Source organism: Phyllobates terribilis, unplaced genomic scaffold, assembly GCF_046119375.1.
Source record: "Phyllobates terribilis strain yellow unplaced genomic scaffold, ASM4611937v1 Scaffold_136__1_contigs__length_4911898, whole genome shotgun sequence".
Classification (NCBI taxonomy): Eukaryota; Metazoa; Chordata; class Amphibia; order Anura; family Dendrobatidae; genus Phyllobates; species Phyllobates terribilis.
Window position 1 is genome coordinate 4,414,116 of NW_027362896.1, and position 22,698 is coordinate 4,436,813.

General features: G+C 44.2%; 1 protein-coding gene across 2 annotated transcripts in view; it reads left to right on the top strand.

Annotated features, from left to right (window-relative positions):
- LOC141205000 (uncharacterized) overlaps positions 1 to 22,698 on the top strand; it is a 59,319-nt gene that overhangs the window by 32,545 nt on the left and 4,076 nt on the right. The window contains exons 1-6 of one of the 2 annotated variants that reach the window (XM_073664055.1): positions 2,572 to 2,645; positions 8,915 to 9,064; positions 9,194 to 9,373; positions 9,448 to 9,571; positions 9,655 to 9,752; positions 12,711 to 12,801. In XM_073664055.1, the coding sequence (XP_073520156.1) occupies positions 8,972 to 9,064; positions 9,194 to 9,373; positions 9,448 to 9,571; positions 9,655 to 9,752; positions 12,711 to 12,801 (586 nt within the window). In that variant the 5' untranslated portion in view covers positions 2,572 to 2,645; positions 8,915 to 8,971. Of the gene's footprint in view, positions 1 to 2,571; positions 2,646 to 8,914; positions 9,065 to 9,193; positions 9,374 to 9,447; positions 9,572 to 9,654; positions 9,753 to 12,710; positions 12,802 to 22,698 lie in introns of those variants that run through there. The other variant, XM_073664054.1, reaches the window with a different exon arrangement.

Genomic DNA, 22,698 nt, shown 5'->3' on the forward strand with positions numbered 1-22,698 from the left:
TTGCCAGGACAAGGATCTCTTTGATCCTTTTATCCTAGCAGTGTGACTCTCTACTGACATGGTAATTAACCATGTCAGCCTATAGTCACAGGCAATAGATGGACAGCTGTCCATCTTCTTTTGACATGCCCAGACTTTTCTTGTCCTGGGCATATCTGAACAGTGGGGGGATTATTATAAAGGGGGCCAACTATGTATGTGTGGAGGCACAATTATATTTATGTGCATGTGGACATATATAAGTGTGGGGACACATGGGGACATAGGCACATAAGGCAATACACTGTGTGCCAAATTATTAGGCAAATGAGTATTTTGATCACATGATATTTTTTATACATGTTGTCCTACTCCAAGCTGCATAGGCTTGAGAGCCAACTACCAATTAAGTAAATCTGGTGATGTGCATCTCTGTAATGAGGAGGGGGTGCTGACTAATGACATCAACAACCTATATGAGGTGTGCTTAATTATTAGGCAACTTCCTTTCCTTTGGCAAAATGGGTCAGAAGAGAGATTTGACAGGCTCTGAAAAGTCCAAAATTGTGAGATGTCTTGCAGAGGGATGCAGCAGTCTTGAAATTTCCAAACTTTTGAAGCGTGATAACCGAACAATCATGGGTTTCATGGCAAATAGCCAACAGGGTCGCAAGAAGCGTGTTGGCCAAAAAAGGCGCAAAATAACTGCCCATGAATTGAGGAAAATCAAGCGTGAAGCTGCCAAGATGCCATTCGCCACCAGTTTTGCCATATTTCAGAGCTGCAACGTGTGCGATACTCAGGGACATGGCCACGGTAAGGAAGGCTGAAAAACGACCACTTTTGAACAAGAAACATAAGATAAAATGTCAAGAATGGGCAAAGAAATATCTTGACTGATCTTTCAAAGGTTTTATGGACTGATGAAATGAGAGTGACTCTGGATGGATCAGTAAAGGGCAAAGAACTCCACTCCGACTCAGACACCAGAAAGGTGTAGGTGGGGTACTGGTATGGGCTGGTATCATCAAAGATGAACTTGCGGGACCTTTTCGGGTTGAGGATGGAGTGAAGCTCAACTCCCAGACCTACTGCCAGTTTCTGGAAGACAACTTCTTCAAGCAGTGGTACAGGAAGAAGTCGGTATCGTTCAAGAAAAACATGATTTTCATGCAGGACAATGCTCCATCACATGCATCCAACTACTCCACGACGTGGCTGGCCAGTAAAGGTCTAAAAGAAGAAAAAATAATGACATGGCCCCCTTGTTCACCTGATCTGAACCCCATAGAGAACCTGTGGTCCATCATAAAATGTGAGATCTACAGGGAGGGAAAACAGTACACCTCTCGGAACAGTGTCTGGGAGGCTGTGGTGGCTGCTGCATGCAATGTTGATCGAAAACAGATCAAGCAACTGACAGAATCTATGGATGGAAGGCTGTTGAGTCTCATCATAAAGAAAGGTGGCTATACTGATCACTATTTTTTTGTTTTTGCATGTCAGAAATGTTTATTTCTAAATTTTGTGCACTGATATTGGTTTTCCTGGTGAAAATAAACAAGTGAGGTGGGATTATATTTGGTTTTTATTAAGTTTCCTAATAATTCTGCACAGTAATAGTTACTTGCACAAACAGATATCCTCCTAAGAGAGCAAAATCTAAAAAAAAAAACACTCCAACTTCCAAAAATATTAAGCTTGGATATTTATGAGTCTTTTGGGTTGATTGAGAACATAGTTGTTGATCAATAATAAAAATAATCCTCTAAAATACAACTTGCCTAATAATTCGGCACGCAGTGTATATGCACATGCATATACAGGTACTTCTCACTAAATTAGAATATCAAAAAGTTACTTTATTTCAGTTCTTCAATACAAAAAGTGAAACTCATATTATATAGCGTCATTACAAACAGAGTGATCTATTTCAAATGTTTATTTCAGTTAAGGTTGATTATGGCTTACAGCCAATGAAAACACACAAGTCATTATCTCAGTAAATTAGAATATTTTATAACACCAGCTTGAAAAATTATTTTAAAATCTGAATTGTTGGCCTACTGAAATGTATGTTCAGTAAATGCACTCAATACTTGGTCGGGGCTCCTTTTGCATCAATGCGGCGTGGCATGGAGGCGATCAACTGTGACACTGCTGAGGTGTTATGGAAGCCCAAGTTGCTTTGATAGCAGCCTTCAGCTCATCTGCATTGTTGCGTCTGGGGTCTTTCATCTTCTTCTTGACAATACCCCATAGATTCTCTATAGGGTTAAGGTCAGAAGAGTTTGCTGACCAATCAAGCCCAGTGATACTGTTGTTTGTGAACCAGGTATTGGTACTTTTGGCAGTGTGGACAGTTACCAAATCCTGCTGGAGAATGAAATTTCGATCTCCAAAAAGCTTGTCAGCGGAGGGAAGCTTGAACTGCTCTAAAATTTCCTGGTAGACGGCTGCGCTGACTTTGGTCTTGATAAAACACAGTGGACCTTCGCCAGCAGATGACATGGCTCCCCAAACCATCACTAATTGTGGAAACTTCACACTAGACCTCAAGCAGCTTGGATTGTGACCTCTCCATTCTTCCTCCAGACTCTGGGACCTTGATTTCCAACACCTTGGAACACTGAGCAAAAGTCCAGGTCTTTTTCTCCTTGGCCCAGGTAAGACGCTTCTGGCGTTGTCTGTTGGTCATGAGTGGCTTGACACAAGGAATGCGACACTTGTAGCCCATGTCCTGGATACGTTTGTGTGTGGTGGCTCTTGAAACAATGACTCCAGCAGCAGTCCACTCCTTGGGAATCTCCCCCACATTTTTGAATGGCCTTTTCTCAACAATCCTTTCAAAGTTGTGGTTATCCCGGTTGCTTGTGCACCTTTTTCTACCACACTTTTTCCTTCCACTCAACTTTCCATTAATATGCTTGGATACAGCACTCTGTGAACAGCCAGCTTCTTTAGCAATGACCTTTTGTGGCTTAGCCTCCTTGTGTGGTGTGTCAATGACTGCCTTCTGGACATCTGTCAAGTCAGAAGTTTTCCCCATGATTGTGGAGCCTACTGAAACAGACTAAGGGACCTTTTTAAATGCTTAGGAAGCCTTTGCAGATGTTTTTTTGTTAATTATTCTAATTTTCTGAGATAATGACTTTTTTTGTGTTTTCATTGGCTTTAAGCCATAATCATCAACATTAACAGAACTAAACAATTGAAATAGATCACTCTGTTTGTAATGACTCTATATAATGAGTTTCCTTTTTTTTTATTGAAGAACTGAAATAAATTGACTTTTTGATGATATTCTAGTGAGATGCACCTGTGTATATATATGAATTCGCATACATGGTAGTATGAAAAAACATACAGTACAGACCAAAAGTTTGGACACACCTTCTCATTTAAATATTTTTCTGTATTTTCATGACTATGAAAATTGTACATTCACACTGAAGGCATCAAAACTATGAATTAACACATGTGGAATTATATACTTAACAAAAAAGTGTGAAACAACTGAAAATATGTCTTATATTCTAGGTTCTTCAAAGTAGCCACCTTTTGCTTTCATGACTGCTTTGCACACTCTTGGCATTCTCTTGATGATCTTCAAGAGGTAGTCACCGGAAATGGTTTTCACTTCACAGGTGTGCACTGTCAGGTTTAATAAGTGGGATTTCTTGCCTTATAAATGGGGTTGGGACCATCAGTTGTGTTGTGCAGAAGTCTGGTGGATACACAGCTGATAGTCCTACTGAATAGACTGTTAGAATTTGTATTATGGCAAGAAAAAAGCAGCTAAGTAAAGAAAAACGATTGGCCATCATTACTTTAAGAAATGAAGGTCAGTCAGTGTGAAAAATTGGGCAAACTTTGAAAGTGTCCCCAAGTGCAGTTGCAAAAACCATCAAGCGCTACAAAGAAACTGGCTCACATGAGGACCGCCCCTGGAAAGGAAGACCAAGAGTCACCTCTGCTTCTGAGGATAAGTTTATCCGAGTCACCAGCCTCAGAAATCGCAGGTTAACAGCAGCTCAGGTTAGAGACCAGGTCAATGCCACACAGAGTTCTAGCAGCAGACACACCTCTTCAACAACTGTTAAGAGGAGACTTTGTGCAGCAGGCCTTCATGGTAAAATAGCTGCTAGGAAACCACTGCTAAGGACAGGCAACAAGCAGAAGAGACTTGTTTGGGCTAAAGAACACAAAGAATGGACATTAGACCAGTGGAAATCTGTGCTTTGGTCTGATGAGTTCAAATTTGAGATCTTTGGTTCCAACCACCGTGTGTTTGTGCGATGCAGAAAAGGTGAATGGATGGACTCTACATGCCTGGTTCCCACCGTGAGGCATGGAGGAGGAGGTGTGATGGTGTGGGGGTGCTTTGCTGGTGACACTGTTGGAGATTTATTCAAAATTGAAGGAATACTGAACCAGCATGGCTACCACAGCATCTTGCAGCGGCATGCTCTTCCATCCGGTTTGCGTTTAGTTGGACCATCATTCATTTTTCAACAGACAATGACCCCAAACACACCTCCAGGCTGTGTAAGGGCTATTTGACCAAGAAGGAGAGTGATGGGGTGCTACGCCAGATGACCTGGCCTCCACAGTCACCAGACCTGAACCCAATCGAGATGGATTGGGGTGAGCTGGACCGCAGAGTGAAGGCAACAGGGCAAACAAGTGCTAAGCACATCTGGGCACTCCTTCAAGATTGTTGGAAGACCATTTCTGGTGACTACCTCTTGAAGCTCATCAAGAGAATGCCAAGAGGGTGCAAAGCAGTCATCAAAGCAAAGGGTGGTTACTTTGAAGAACCTAGAATATAAGACATATTTTCAGTTGTTTCACACTTTTTTGTTAAGTATATAATTCCACATGTGTTAATTCATAGTTTTGATGCCTTCAGTGTGAATGTACAATTTTCATAGCATAGTCATGAAAATACGGAAAATCTTTAAATGAGAAGGTATGTCCAAACTTTTGGTCTACTAATATATATATATATATATATATATATATGTGCATACATATTTTAGGACACTTATCTTTACACTCTTTCCTCAGTTCGAAATGTAATTAAGAAATGGCAGTTAACAGCAACAGCAAGGAAGACCAAGCTAAATTTCAGTGAGAGCTGCTCGTAGGATTGCTGGAGAGGCAAATCAGAAACCCCCCTTGACTGCAAAAGACCTTCAGAAAGATATAGAAGATTCTTTAGTTGTTGCACATTTTTCAACTGTTCAGAGACACCTGCTCAAATATGGCCTTCATGAAAGAGTCATCAGAAGAAAACCTCTCCTGAGTCCTCACCATAAAATTCTGTGTCAGAAGTATGCAAAACAACATCTAAATAAGCCTGATGCATTTTGGAAACATGTTCTGTGGACTGATGAAGTTAAAATAAAACTCTTTGGCCACAATGATCAAAGGTATATGTGGAGAAAAAAGGGCACAGAATTTCAAGAAAAGAACACCTTGCCAACCATTAAGCCTGGAGGTGGATCAATCATGCTTTAGGGTTGTGTTGCAGCCAATGGCATGGGATTATTTCATGTGTAGAGAGAAGAATGGATTCAATGAAGTTTCAACAAATTCTTAATGCAATAACACCATCTGTAAAAAAAGCTGATGTTGAAAAGAGGATGGCTTCTTCAAATGGATAATGGATTCTAAACACATTTCAAAATCCACAATAGACAACCTCAAAGGCACAAGATGAAGGTTTTACAATGGCCCTTGCAGTCCTCTGATCTGAACATAATTGAAAATCTGTGGCTAGACCTCAAAATAGCAGTGCATGCAAGACGACCCAGGAATCTCACAAAACTGGAAGAATTTTCCAAGGAAGAATGGATGAAAATCCCTCAAACAAGAATTTAAAACCTCTTGTCTGGTTACAAAAAGCGTTTACAAGCTGTGATACTTGCAAAAGGTGGTGCTACTAGGTACTAACCAATCAGGGTGTCCAAACTTTTGCATCGGCCCATTTTCCGTTTTGTAATTTTGACCATGGATGTTTCAACCTTTACATGCCACTGTGAGTAAAGGGAATTAAGGAAGGATTCCTTATCTTAGACAAACAAGGGCTGTAACGACACATCTCAACCTGTATGGTCCTCACAGGGATGATGGACCTTCCCATAATGGCTTGCTATACTGTTGTAGCTTTTAACAAAAGTTATGTAACGCCACATGTAACCATAAAGTTCTTGACTGCATAATTCAGGAGAAATATTCATAAAGTGTTGTGCCTGTTATCTGATATATATACTTGTCATCAAGTTCTTGTTAAGTAAAGTAAAGTTTATTTTTGGACTTTGGTCTCCTTCATTTATCTCCATACCATCTGGACTGGGCCTGCCAAGTACAGTGGCAGCATACGGTCTTCAGAGTCGGGAAATATGACTCCACCAAATTAAAGTCTGTGTTGCAATGCGGCATTGGTGGATGGAACAAGACATGATGTCTCAGATGTGCTCGATTGGATTCAGGTCTGGGGAATGGACAGGCCATTCCAAAGCATCAATGCCTTCATCATGCAGGAACTGCTGACACACTCCAGCCACATGAGGTCTGGCATTGTCCTGCATTAGGAGGAATCCAGGGCCAACCGCACCAGCATATGGTCTCACAAGGGGTCTGAGGATCTCATCTCGGTAACTAATGGCAGTCAGGCTACCTCTGGCGAGCACATAGAAGACTATGTGGCCCTACAAGGAAATGCTTCCCCACACCATTATTGACTCACTGCCAAACCGGTCATGCTGGAGAACGTTCTCCACAGCATCTCCAGACTCTGTCACGTCTGTCACATGTGTGCAGTGTGAACCTGCTCTCATCCGTGAAGAACACAAGACGTCAATGTGGAATCTGCCAATCTTGGTGTTCTCTGGCAAATGCCAATGACCCTTTACCATGTTGTACTAGAAGCACAACACCTACTTGTGGACTTCAAGCCTTCATACCACCCTCATGGAATCTGTTTCTGACAGTTTGAGCTGACAAATGTTAGTGGCCTGTTGAAGGTCATTTTGCAGGGATCTTGCACTGCTCCTCCTGTTCCTCCTTGCACAAAGGAGGAGGTAGCGGTCCTGATGCTGGGTTGTTGCCCTCCTACGGCCCCCTCCACATCTCCTCGTGTACTGACCTGTCTCCTGGTACAGTATATGCTCCATGCTTTGGACACTGTGCTGACACACAGTTACCCTTCTTGCCACAGCTCTCATTAATGTGCCATCCTGGATGAGCTGCACTACATGAGCAACTTCTGTGGGTTGTAGACACCGCCTCATGCTACTGTACCTCTAGGGGTGAGAGCAATGATACAATGCAAAAGTGACCAAAACAGCCAAAAAGGATGAGAACAGAGAAATGTTTTGCAGAACCACTCCTTTATTGGGGGTATCTTGCTAATTGCCTATCATTTCTACCAGTTGTCTGTTCCATTTACACAACAGCAGGAGAAATTGATTCACAATCAGTGTTGCTTCATAACTGGACAGGTTGATTTCACAGAAGTGTGATTGACTTGGAGTTACATTGTGATGTTTAAGTGTTCCCTTTACATTTTTGAGTAGTGTACTTAACAGCCCCATACATGAGATAAGTGTTGGTTGAACGGTCATTTGGCAGATGGCTATTTTTCCCGACTCCCCCATACACACAAATATTCCAGCTTTCTTGGGGTCTGTATGAGAGAGTCACCTCCAGACTCCTCTAGCGGAGCATTATCTACAGGAAAAACAAACAATTAGCCTCCAAAATTGAGGATGCCAGATCCTTCTCTGCCCTGACATCATCTGTCGCGAGGCCCCCAAATACATTATATAGTCAGCCAACCCCCAATTCATTACATGCAACTTTAGTCTAATGTATATGGGGGCTTTAAAATGTAACTCATTTGACGCTGCCTCTGTCCCGGCCTAATAGACTTTCGTACATTGCAGGTTAAGACACCATTATTAGGTATTTAAGTATCATAGTAACTAGGCAGCCTTATACTATCGAGTACTTGGGGGAGGAGGGGCATTCAGCTGAACTCTGTCACACCTTCCGAGATGCCATGTTTGCTTTTGACAGCAGCAAGTGGTTAAACTGCCAGGGTTGGTGTAGCAGCCGTACCTGTGCCATCCCTGCGGTGAACATCTATGTTCTGCTGCTCAAAGGATTTAATTATTTTAAAACAAATGTTTAATGTGTTAGAAAATAACAAAATTTGTCTTATGCTGTTTGCTTGTTTTTTCTTTTTATAAGAATTGTTGGTACCAATTTTCTTTTGAAAAATTTTAATTTCTGCTTTTTTTCTGGTGTTTTTCTTGTAATATAGGAAAGCCTAAGGCCAGAAATAAACCCCATAAAAAACTGTACATGGAGACTTTGGTATCAAATAATTTCTGTCCGCGATATTTGTGTAAACAAAAAAGGTTTTCTAAATACATCAAAGTTCTGTGTGTGAATCAGACATGAGATCTAACGTGATAGAAGATTACAGTCTGGGGAAGACGGGAAACATTCATATAGACGGCCGGTGGTGATGTAGTCAGTGACGGACTCTGGCCAAATATGTTTCTGGAGCCGTAGTAGAAGATGAAGATGTCGTCATCATCATGAAGTAGTTATTTCTCATGTCACGTGTAATGAATATCTCCTGCAGTATTGCTAATGCCGATTCCAGTGTCCATAAATGAGATGACAATTAGCAATAAGGAAGATGAGTCTATAAGAAACGTGTTCAGCTGCAGACTCCGAGGAAGAAACTGCTTGTTGGCTGTGTTCTAAAATATATTTGTTTTATTAGCAGATATAAAGAAGAAAACTAAATAGTGTAAAATAATAAATCTCCTCATATGTTTCCCTAATTATCTCCAGTAATTGTATTATTAAACAGGATTTTTATGATGTTACATCTACTTATCTTCTTTTCCTTCAGGTCTCTACAATATTCGATCTGCTTAGTGACAATCTTCTATATAAGAGAATTTTCCTTATGGACCCATCAAAACTGGATATGGATAAGGACAAGATGGCAGAGAAAATATTACACCTCACCCTAGAGATCCTCTTCCGGCTTACTGGAGAGGTGAGAGATTCTGATGACGTCACATTACATCATTCTTATCTATGGGAATAACAGATGGACAGAACTGGAGAGGTGAGGACTCTGGAAATGTCTGGAGGGAGATTTATTAATGTGTGTCTCCATAATCAGGATTACACAGTAGTGAAGAAGACCTCTAGTGAGCGCTGTCAGGACCCTGTGTCTGAGGAATGGGCGAGACCCCTGAGCCCAATCACAGGACCTCCATCTCACCCCCTGATACATGAGGTCATCAATGACCAGAAGATCCTAGAACTCACCTACAAGATGATTGAGCTACTGACTGGAGAGGTGACACTGCTGGGACATTATACAGTAACGCTATGAAGGGATTGCAGTGATGACATTATTATTGTATGTGTCAGGTTCCTATAAGGTGTCAGGACGTCACCATCTATTTCTCTATGGAGGAGTGGGAGTATTTAGAGGGACACAAAAATCTGTACAAAGACATCATGATGGAGGTTCCCCAGCCCCTCACATCTCCAGGTAATAGACAGGACTAAATACACACGGCCTATAATTATCTGTATGTAAAGAATGAATTCAGTCCCTGTATGTGTTTCCTCCAGATCTATCCATTAAGAGGACAACACCAGAGAGATGTCCCCGTCCTCTTCTTCCACAGGACTGTAAACAAGAAGATCCCAATGTTCCTCAGGATCATCAGGTAGATGGAGAGAAGGTGTCATGAGATCTCCCCTATGATGTGTAGACGGCTGTGAAGGTCTTGTGCTCAGTCTTGTTTTATCCACCAGTATTATATGCAGGGCCGGCGTCAGCACCCAGCACACCCAGGCAAATGCCGGGGCCCTGAGCAGGCGGAGGGACCCACTCGCCGTCGGGCTCCCCGCTGCCCTATGGGAGCCGTGAACGGAGGAGAGCGGTGTCAGCGCCTGCTCTCCCCCCGCTTGCTCAGGGCCCCGGCACAATACTTACCCCTCCCCTTGCCTCCGCAGCAGCTCCTGCATCCTCCGCAGCTGCTGCACTGTGGCGTCTCAGGTCAGAGGGCGCGGTGATGTCTCAGGTCAGAGGGCCCGGTGACATCTTTACACCGCACTCTCTCCTGCGCAGTCACAGCGCAGAGCGGGATGAGGCCGGTGACGCAGGAGTCCGAAGCAGCGGCCGCAGGTGAGGAGTGAGGTGTGTATTTGATTTTTTTTTTTAATTGAATGGAGGCCTGTGGCAGTATAAGGGAGGGGGGTGAGGTGGGGGTGTGTGACATCCTGCATGGGGCATTATATGGGGAGGGTGAGGTGGGGGTGTGTGACATCCTGCATGGGGCATTATATGGGGAGGGTGAGGTGGGGGTGTGTGACATCCTGCATGGGGCATTATATGGGGGGGGTGAGGTGGGGGTGTGACATCCTGCATGGGGCATTATATGGGGGGCTGAGGTGGGTGTGTGTGACATCCTGCATGGGGCATTATATGGGGAGGGTGAGGTGGGGGTGTGTGACATCCTGCATGGGGCATTATGTGGGGGGGGTGAGGTGGGGGTGTGTGACAACCTGCATGAGGCATTATATGGGGGGGTGAGGCGGGGGTGTGTGACATCCTGCATGGGGCATTATATGGGGGGGTGAGGTGGGGGTGTGTGACATCCTACATGGGGCAATATATAGGGGGGTGAGGTGGGGCTGTGTGACATCCTGCATGGGGCATTATATGGGGGGTGAGGTGGGTGTGTGTGACATCCTGCATGGGGCATTATATGGGGAGGGTGAGGTGGGGGTGTGTGACATCCTGCATGGGGCATTATATGGGGGGGGTGAGGTGGGGGGGTGACATCCTGCATGGGGCATTATATGGGGAGGGTGAGGTGGGGGTGTGTGACATCCTGCATGGGGCATTATATGGGGAGGGTGAGGTGGGGGTGTGTGACGTCCTGCATGGGGCATTATGTGGGGGGGGTGAAATGGGGGGGTCTGACATCCTGCATGGGGCATTATGTGGGGGGGGTGAGGTGGGGGGGTCTGACATCCTGCATGGGACATTATATGGGGGGGTGAGGTGGGTGTGTGTGACATCCTACATGGGGCATTATATGGGGGGGGGTGAGGTGGGGGTGTGTGACATCCTGCATGGGGCATTATAAGGGAGGGGGGTTGTGACAGCATGCATGGGGCATTATAAGAGAGGGGGTGTGTGTAACATCCTGCATGGGGCATTATAAGCGTGGGGGGTGTGTGACATCCTGCATGGGGCATTATAAGCGAGGGGGGTGAGTGACATCTTGCATGGGGCATTATAAGGGAGGGGGGTGTGTGACATCCTGCATGAGACATTATAAGGGAGGGGGGGTGACATCCTGCATGGGGCATTATAAGCGAGAGGGGTGTGTGACATCCTGCATGGAACATTATAAGGGGGGGGGGTCTGACATCCTGCATGGGGCATTGTAAGTGAGGGGGGGTGACATCCTGCATGGGGCATTATAAGGGAGGGGGGGTGTGACATCCTGCATGGGGCATTATAAGGAAGGGGGGTGTATGACATCCTGCATGGGGCATTATAAGGGAGGGGGGGTGTATGACATCTTGCATGGGGCATTGTAAGGGAGGGGGTCTGTGTGACATCCTGCATGGGGTATTATAAGGGGGGGGTGACATTCTACATGGGGAATTATGTGGGGGGAACAGCCTGCGTGGGGCATTATATGGGGGGAACAGCCTGCATGGAGTGTTATATCGGGGCCAGTATCCTGCATGGAGCGTTTCATGGGGGCCAGTATTCTGTATGGAGCATTTTATGGGGGCCAGTATGGAGCATTATATGGGGGCCAGTATTCTGTATGGAGCGTTATATAGGGGCCAGTATCCTGTATGGAGCGTTATATGGGGGCCAGTATCCTGTATGGAGCGTTGTATGGGGGCCAGTATTCTGTATGGAGCGTTATATGGGGACCAGTACCTGTATGGAGGGTTATATGGGCGCCAGTATTCCGTATGGAGCGTTATATGGGGACCAGTATTCCGTATGGAGCTTTATATGGGGGCCAGAATTCTGTATGGAGCATTTTATGGGGGCCAGTATTCTGTATGGAGCATTATATGGGGGCCAGTATTCTGTATGGAGCGTTATATGGGGGCCAGTATCCTGTATGGAGGGTTATATGGGCGCCAGTATTCCGTATGGAGCGTTATATGGGGACCAGTATTCTGTATGGAGTGTTATATGGGGGCCAGTATTCCTTATAGAGCTTTATATGGAGCCAGTATTCTGTATGGAGCATTTTATGGGGGCCAGTATTCTGTATGGAGCGTTATATGGGGGCCAGTATCCTGTATGGAGCATTTTATGGGGGCCAGTATACTGTGTGGAGAGATTCACTGTTTTCTGAGCTATTGTGGAATTTACAATAGATATCACTCATGTAATGTAAGAAGTGAAATCTTCGGCATTGTACTATATATATATTTCTCTGCGGTATCTGTGCATCATGAATCGTGGTATGTGTTAAAGGGGCCCACTGAGACTCTTTCCCCCGGGGCCCAGAAAAACCTGGAGCCGGCCCTGATTATATGTTTTATATTTGTGTAATGAGAACGGTGGAGATGGCAGGATTAGAGCTGATCATAGATGGGACTTCTCCATCTGTTTGTGACTTTTACAATATTTGTTTCAGGGTGAAGATCTGACCCATATTAATACTACAGAGACATATGTGAGGGGTGATGAGCGGTGTAAAGAGGAGATTCCTACATATGACTACCCAGGTGAGTAGTGACCACTAAATGCAGAGAAGTCACAGATTCTTCTCAGTCACCGGCTGTGGCTGCTTTATCGGTGGTGTAGTCCGACCGTATCACAATCGTGTGATCACCATTCTTCCTCTAGACCACAACATTCTCCCCTACACAAAACTGTTAACCCCTTTCTGACATTGTCCTTAAGGTCCCTGTGCCCTGGACCTTATGGACCAGGTACGTATTATTACTACATGGCCATCGCACCCGCACACAGGCTGTGCGGGCGCAATCTCCGCCCGTGTCAGCTGATTCTGACAGCTGACACTCGGCACGCAGTGCCCGCACCGTTCCCAGCACTTTAACCCCCTAAATGCTGCAATCGATGTGATTGCAGCATTTAGCGAGTGAGCAGAGGGACAGCAGCGGGGTCACAACATCCGGGTCATGACAACATCCGGGTCACCAGCCCCAGCAAGTTAGTTTGATCATGCGCAGTGCATGATCAAAGTAACTTGTGTCTGCAGAGCTGACAGTTTATTAGTTATAGCAGTGATCCTGCACTGCTATGTCTTATAACTGCGATCAGCCTGTTGTAAAAATATATTTAAAAAATATATTTTTGCAACATATATTAAAAATAATATATGAAAAAAACCAAAACAATAAAAGCACACATATTTGGTATTTCAGCGTCCAGACGACCTGACCTATAAAGCTGTCCCACTAGTTAACCCCTTTAGTGAACACCGTAAAAGAAAAAAAAATAAGCAAAAAACGGTGCTTTATCATCATATTGCCAAACAAAAAATGGAATAAAACGCGATAAAAAAGCCGCCATACAGCTCCATCAGACGAAAAATAAAAAAGTTATAGCTCTCAGAATAAAGCGATGCAAAAAAAAAAAAAATAATCATTTTTATTGTGTAACAGCGCCAAAACCTAAAAAACAATATAAATGTAGTGCGGCTGTAATCGTACTGACCCGAATAATAAAGCGATCTTATAAATTTTTCCACACGTGGAACGGCATAAAAAGAACTCCAATAAAACAATTCCCGAATTGGTGTTTTTTGTTTATTCTGCCTCCCAAAAATCGGAATAGAAAGCGATCAAAAAATGTCACGTGCCCAAAAATGGTACCAATAAAAACATCAACTTGTCCCGCAAAAAACAAGCCATCACATGACTCTGTTGGCCGAACTATGGAAAAATTATAGCTCTCAAAATATGGCGATGCAAAAACTTTCTGTGCTGCTGAATGTGCTCATATGGTCCCTACAAGACCAGGTCCAGTCTTTGTGGCCAAACTTCACTTTTATGATTGATAACATTAAATGTGCAGTGAGGGCCAACTACACAAAAAACATTACACCTGTGCCATGATATATCTCTAAGCTGTGCGTGGCTGATGGCTGTAATATACATTTATTCACGCCTGCAGGAGATGTGTTGGCTCGAGCCCTGGTTTCATGGATTCACTCCACGTCATAAATTCCATTATGTTTTCAATCCTAAGGAATTCAGATTACTGCACAATCTCTCCTGAAATGGGGGCGCTAATACTTTCTCTACTCTTATAGTCAGGACTCATAGTAGCCCCAATGGTCCACCATAAATTAGTGCAATTCTGGTTTAATGTTGGAGTTCTCCCCTCATACATACGTTGTTGTTGGGGATGTAACATAGAATAAAAAAATGTCTTTTTTTATAGGTTTATTCTGTATGAAAGTTTGATTTGTGGTTGCATCAGCCTGCCTCACTTATGTGAGTCTGTAACTCCCTGGTAGTCTTTAAAAAATAGATCTCCATTGTCTCTTCCAAATGCCCGAGATCTAAATTTAAGACACCTCAGCTCTGCACTATTATAAAAAGTTATTTTTAAATGTCTAATATTTCTTCTTGAAACTCATCAGACAGAAAGTATTGTCCCTTAGGCTGAGTTCACACGATGCGTTTTTAATGCGTTTCCGCGGCGTTTTTGCAGTTGCGGAAACGCATGAAAAACGCATGGTAGAAGGGCAGCAATGTTCTCCAATTGAAATCCGCATGTGCTGTGCCCATGATGCGGATTTTTCCGCAGCGTAAACGCTGCGCTCAAAAATCCGCAACATGTCAATTAATTTTGCGGAAACGCTGCTTTTTTGGCGCCATTGACTTGCATTAGACCGCATGGAATCCGCATTACTGTATATGTTGATGCGCTTTTCATGCGGTCTAATGTGCGGATAGTACCCGGGTGTGGATGAGAGGACTCTCATCCAGACCCAGGTACCATTAAAAAAAAAAGAATAAAATAAAAAATATATATATACTTACCTTCTGACGACCCGCGCTGCGTCCTGCCGGCTTCCCGCGCACTTCGCGGTTGAATGAAGAAGGACCTTCGCTGACGTCAGAGTCATGTGACGGGTCACGTGACGCTGACGTCGGCAGGTCCTTCAGTCTTCACTGCCGGTAGCCGGACCGAGCGAAGCAGGACACCGGGGGCCATCAGAGGGTAAAGTATATATTTATTTTTTATTTTTTGAAATTCACACACTATATAAATCCATGCAGTTTGCATGGATTTATATAGTGTGAAGTTGACAAGCACTTTCCAAGTGATGCTAAAATCGCTTGGGAAGCGCTTGTCAACCCGCATGCGGAAATGAAAGTGAAGACCGCTTCACATCCGCATGTCCCTGGCAGGAAACCGCATGTACAATCCGCATGTACAATCCGCATGTACAATCCGCATGTACAATCCGCATGTACAATCCGCATGCGTTTTTTCCTGCCAGGGAGATGCAGAAACGCTCAGGAAAAAATCCTGAGCATTTCTGCATCGTGTGCACATACCCTTACGATAGTTTAGATTCCCAAGAGCCACCGAGCCCCATACTCCAATTACCCCAGAGAGGTTTCACCACTAGTTACTCATTTTTCTCTGATGGAGACTGTTGAGTTTGATCATTTCAGTAGATGTGTTATTGTCTATAGTCAGTTTTTGACTATAGTAGTTAGTGCCCAAATTTCTCTGATTTAACCCCTTCCTGCAGCCAGTTTTCTGTTCCTATCTGGGCCCATTTTTCAAATCTGACGCGTGTCACTTTATGTGGTGATAACTTTGAAATTCTTCTCAAAGGATAATAGGAAACAAATGGACCTTACAAATTATTTTCCTTGAATCCTACAATACCCGATATACGGTTGTACACTACTGTCTGGGCACATGGCAGGTTAAGAAGGGAAGGAGCGACATTTAGCTATTTGAATGCAGATTTTGCTGGGATAGTTTGCAGACACAATATATTGGGGACACTGTTCGTGGTCACCTGGCAGCTCAAAAGATGGCCACCACAAACAGGCTTGGCGCTATCTACTCCATTTTCCAGATCCCAGGGTTTGCCTTGCTCATCATCTTTTAACCCCTCTACATGGATCTGGACTTACACAGAGACCCCTAGGCTTGGGCCACGGTGTTACCTGCTGTTCTGTGGTGTGAGATGGGAAGAATAGTCAGATAGCCGGGTCAGAACCAGGAGGGCAGAGAACATAAAAAATCAGAAGACACAAGAGTAGTCAGTAAACGGGCCGAGGTCACAACAGAAACAAATACACAAGCCGGGAGCTGAGCACAGAGGACTGAACCACAGGAGGACAAGGCTGTATCTGGCAGCTTCCGGCAATATGCTTCCAGCTTTAGTAGGGTGCGGTGCTTTCCAGTTGGCTGAAGTAGGGAGCAGATTACTCCAGCTGGACAGCACACACACCCATACTGCCAGACTGGATGGTACTACTGGTCCCAGGCACCCTAATCTTAGTGGCTGGACAGAGCCTGTGCCTCCCAGAGCTTCTGGTTCTGACGTCTCCTCCATCATCAGCGCCGCCTGCAGGATGAATAAGGCGGCTCCTGGTGAGAGAAGCAGACTTCGCAGGAGCAGATCCCAGAGGAGATGGGACCCACCATTTATAGAAGCCCTAATATGACAAAATGTCAGAAAAACAGAGCAGTAGAAATCCACATAAAGTGACTCCATTTTGGAAATTATAACCTTGAATGATATAATCTTTAGAAGTAGTGTGATTATTTTGATTCCACATCCTAAAAAAAAAAAGAAGAAAAGAGAGGCGCTCCTGTGTATACCCGGTGATCTTTGAGGGGAGGAAACCGGAAAATAGATTGACTAACCTTGTGTGGTTGCGCACCGCTGCAAAACCACGGATTAAGGCTCCGGCGTGAACCGCACCCCGCACGGGTCTCAGGCTGACCGGCTGACAGAATCACATGGGGTGTGACATCACCGCGGGTCCTTGTAAACGGTTAATAAGCTGATATCTGCAGCCCCCAACCGCCCACCCAAGAGGGAATCAAGAATACAAAGTTGCTGTGGATTTCAATGGGGCGCAAGGTGACGGCAGGCCGGGGTATTTGTTACTCCATCATTTTTTTTATTAATCAAATGGCTTCACAACATGTTTCGGCTAATGCCGCCTTCATCAGGTGATGGCCAATATTACCACACAAGCACTTTATATAGAAGTTTAAAGAATTAACCAGCAGGTGCCAACAATTGACCAGTTAACCCTCAAATCCCCTTTCTAAGGGCCAACCTGACTTGGCTGATAACAGAGACAAAACATCAACACTAAAATAAAACTACATGAAAAAAACTATATATACAAATAAAAGAAGAATATAAAAAGAGTAAAAGCTGCATATATTCATAATTACACTCATATTAAAAACCTAATAAAAATAAATATCCACTAGATTTTTCAATTCTACATAAATTATATAACTTACTTAATAATATTTTCAAGTCAGAGATTCAGACCTTCCGGGGATAAAGTTCCCAACTTATAGATCCAATAATTTTCCCGGTTTACCAACCTTTTCTATCTATCATGCACCGTGTCAGATATATGATCAATAATCGTAAGGTGCAGATATTTTGGATCTTTCTGATCTTCTAAGAAGTGCTTTGACAACTATGGAACAAATCTCCATTTCTAATATTCTGCCGATGTTTATTTAGCCTGGCGCGCATTGGTTGTATGGTGCGACCTACATACTGTAGGCCACATGTGCACTCCAACAAATATATCACACTAGATGGTGGCCCGATTCTAACGCATCGGGTATTCTAGAATATGTATGCGGCCGAAAGGGCGCAATCACCAAAGCAGTGTTTAAATTTGGCGGCAATATCGGTGATTGGTCGCAGGCGGCGGCCGCGACCAATCAGCAAGCCGTGTTAGTGAGGACTGGAGAGCGTGTTTAAATTTGGCACCAAAATCGCTGATTAGTCGCGGCCGGCAACCGTGACCAATCAGCAAAGCGGTGTTAAAATTTGGCGCCTATATCTCTGATTGGTCACGGCCGGTGGTCGCGACCAATCAGCAGAGCGGTATTTAAATTTGGCGCCAATAATGGTGATTAGTCGCGACCGGCAACCGCGACCAATCAGCAGAGCGGTGTTTAAATTTGGCACCAATATCGCTGCTTGGTTGCGGCCGGCCACCGCGACCAATAAGCTAAGCGGTGTTTAAATTTGGCGCCAATAATGCTGATTGGTCGCGTTCGGCGACCGCGAGCAATCAGCAGAGCGGTGTTTAAATTTGGCGCCAATACTGCTGATTGGTCGCGGCCGGCGACCGCGACCAATCAGCAGAGCGGGGTTTAAATTTGGCGCCAATACTGCTGATTGTTTGCGGGCGGCGGCCGCAACCAATCAGCGAACCGTGTTAGTGAGTACTGGAGAGTGTGTTTAAATTTGGCGCCAAAATCGCTGATTAGTCGCGGCCGGTGGTTGCGACTAATCAGCAGAGCGGTGTTTAAATTTGGCCCCAATACTGCTGATTGTTCGCTGCCGGTGACCGGGACCAATCAGCAGAGCGGTGTTTAAATTTGGCGCCAATAATGCTGATTAGTCGCGACCAGCATCCGCGACCAATCAGCAGAGCGTTGTTTAAATTTGGCGCCAATCTCGCTGATTGGTCGCGGTCGGCTGGCACCGACCAATCAGCAGAGCGTTGTTTAAATTTTGCGCCAATCTCGCTGATTGGTCACGGTCGGCTGGCGGCTGCGACCAATCAGCAGAGCGTTGTTTAAATTTGGCGCCAATAATGCTGATTGGTTGCGGCCGGCGACCGCGACCAATCAGCACAGCAGTGTTTAAATTTGTTGGCAAGATCGCTGATTGGTCGCGAGCAGCGTCCGCGACCAATCAGCACAGCAGTGTTTAAATGTGGCGCCAAGATCGGTGATTGGTCGCGGCCGCTTTTTAAATGTTGCGCCCAAATCGGTGATTGGTCGCGAGCAGCGTCCGCGACCAATCAGCACAGCAGTGTTTAAATTTGTCGGCAAGATCGCTGATTGGTCGCGAGCAGCGTCCGCGACCAATCAGCACAGCGGTGTTTAACTTTTGCGCCAAGATCACTGATTGGTCGCGCTCTCCGGCCGCAACCAATCAGCGAATCATATTGGTGAGGACCGGGGAGCGGAATCGTATTGGTGAGGACCGGGGAGCGGAGCTGCCTGTGCAGCTACTTCTGCTGCGAGAAGCCGGGAGATGAGCGACTGCTCGCAGCAGAAGTATCCCGACCAGCAGCGCCGCTCCCCGGTCCTCCCTTGACACCCTAGCCGCATGGATGTCAGCGCCGCTGCCTGTGCGGCTACTTCCGCTGCGAGAAACCGGGATATGAGTGGCTGCTCGCAGCAGAAGTATCCCGACCCGCAGCGCCGCTCCCCGGTCCTCCCTTCCGCATGGAGGTCAGCGGCGCCGGCGGTCAAAGTCCTTCTGCTGCTACTGGCCGGGAGATGAATGCCTCGTGCCGGTCATCTCCCGGCTGCATCTCCGTTCCGCAGATGAGCCGCTAACGGCCACCATCTTTTTTTCTGAAATCCCGCGTCGCTGATTGGCCTCTGCCGGACCAATGAGCGACGCGGGATTTCCTGGACAGACAGACAGATGGGATAAGACGATTATATATATAGATATGACGACTGGTAGTCTGTCCGGCATCTAATCTGAAAAGTCTCCCCCGTGGTGGGCAAACTAAAAGTTTTTGTTCCATTATTAATGATCCCACAACAGACACATCTTGATGTTCTACATGTAAAGCACCCATCCCCCCTTCCTTGGTTTATATTTTTATACTTTATATAATTCTTAGTCAATGATGTGGAGCTAGGCGCTAACACATTTTTCAGATTCTGACACCTCTAATATATAATCCTTGGTTTGGCCGGCAGTTGCTTGCCCAAAATCGGATCACCGGATAAAATGAACCAATACGTCTTCAATAGGTTATGAAGAATAACTATATTGGCTAAATGTTGTAACGAGACTATACTCAGCACTCAATGGTTTAATAGTCTCATTATTTACCACAGTGGTAGGTCCGGCCAGATTCCCCTTATTGTTTATCATTTCCAAGCATTTTTCTTGGGATAAACATTTGGCTTTCTTATATGCATCACTTAATAATTTGTCAGGATATCCCTTTTCCCTGAATCTCATCTTTAAAATCCTAGATTCATTAATAAAATCCACATCTCTACTACAATTTTTCCTAATTCTCCAATACTGTCCATAGGGAATATTACGCACCCAGGCTGGAAGATGGTTGCTATCATATGCTAGGTAACTATTCACATCCACCTGAAATGCTTGATGGTGATTATCTTTCCTTCTGGGTTTTTTTGAATCAGGACGTCAAGGAATTGAATACTTAAACTGGATATATTAGATGAAAAACTAAGACCCCGGGTATTATTATTTAATTCAGATACAAATATAGATGCTTCCTCATGGGTACCGGTCCTGACAAAGAAAAAATCATCTATAAATCTCCTAAAGAGACATATATGTCTAGTATATAGATGGGACTGTACGATGAAGACAGACTCAAACCTCCCCATAAATAAATTTGCATAGCTAGGGGCAAATCTCGTCCCCATCGCACAACCTCTCATCTGTTTATATGTGGTCCCTTCAAATGAAAAAATATTATTGTTTAAGATAAACTCAATACTTTCTAATAAGAACCTTTTCTGTTCCAAAAATATAGAGGTATCTGAACACAAATAATGATCAATAGCCTCTAAACCCAAAATATGTGTAATGTTGAAGTATAAGGAACTCACAAAAAACATAATAATGATAATCTTTTTATTTATATAGTGCCAGTATATTCCGCAGCACTTTATAACTCAGACAATTTACAGACATTATCATCACTGTCCCCATTGGGGCTCACAATCTACATTCCCTATCAGTCTTTGGAGTGTGGGAGGAAGCCGGAGAACCCGGAGGAAACCCACACAAACACCGGGAGAACATACAAACCCCTTGCAGATGTTGTCCTTGGTGGGATTTGAACCCAGGACCCCCGTGCTGCAGTGCTAACCACTGAGCCACCATTCCGCCCTCCTCCTAGGGAGGTAAATCCCTCAACAAGCTAATAAAATGTGAAGAATATTTTAAATAAGATTCAAGCCTAATCACATATTTTTGTAAAAAGAAATCGACATAATTTGATAAATTAGCTGTAATAGATTTTATCCCCGAAATGATGGGGCGACCAGGGGGATTGGTAGTACTTTTATGGATCTTGGGTCGGAAATAAAAATAAGGGGTCTGAAAAAATTATATATCCAAAAATCTTTTCTCTCTCACATCCAAGATCCCCTCCCTAAGGGCTCCCTTAGTTAAGTTTTTATATTCCATAAGATGGTGACAGAATTATCACAATCTAATTTATTATAATAATCAGTATCACTGAGTATCTGCAAACCTTCTCCAGTGTGCTAACCCCGATTCATCACCACAATACCACCGCCTTATCAGCTTCCTTAATAATTATTCCTTTATTCTTCCGTAAACTAGAGATGGCTTGTCTTTCTGGAGTCGTCAGGTTATCCCTCTTTTTAATACGAGTAAAAGTGCGAATGTCTTTTAAAATCAGTTGCTGAAAAGTCTCGAGATGACTTCCCTTATGGAGAGTAGGATAAAAATGAGATTTACCACCTAGTGGAACATGGTGGAAACCCATAGCGGGCACATGATTTTCGACTCCATTATTAGCAAGGGGTATACTGGCGTTTATTGATTTACGTTTTTCTTCAATAATAAAGTGACGTTTTAACATCAATTTCCTAAAGTACTCATTCAAATCTACATATAAATTGAAAACATTCAAACTTGAAACAGGTCAAAAAGAGAGTCCTCTACTCAATAGTGAGATCTGACCCTCAGATAAGGTGTGGTGAGACTGGTTAAAACTGCATACCATTTTCTGCTTCTCATCTTTTTCTCTTTCCTCAATATTTACCCTAATGGCTTTGTCTTTTTAATTAGCAAATCCTACAGGGCTGCTATTTTTTGGGATGGCTCTACCTCGCCCCCTACATCCCTGATATTTCTTTTTCTTTTTGGTTGGCGAGCTTGGGCCGGCTGAAAAAATTGGGATTTTTGTATCATAAAGGAGCGGTGTGTTTTTTTACCATTGAGAGGCGGTGCAGTTTCATTAGTTAATATTACAGCTGGTGATATCAATTATATTGAAGAAGTTCTATTTTGTGGAGGTGGTAGCTTCGCTGATTTATCAGTGGAACCTTCCTCTAATGATGTATGCCCTACACTTAATGATTGAGATATTGTTGGTAAGGAATTTTGGGAATCAGGATGGATAGTTAAAATAGAAAAATCCAATGCACTCACACTCAGCGTTGAGGTTGCACCAATTTAATTCATTTAACCCAAAATCAACTAGTGATGATTGCTCTGTATCATTAGAAACACCACTATCCTTATTCACCACTGGTAAGATAGAATTACTAGCTCCACCAGTGTTTGCTTGATTCTCCCCAATAGGAGAAGGACACAAAGTAACTATTGCACTGTTAGTTTCCATATCCATAGTTTGATTCCACAGGCA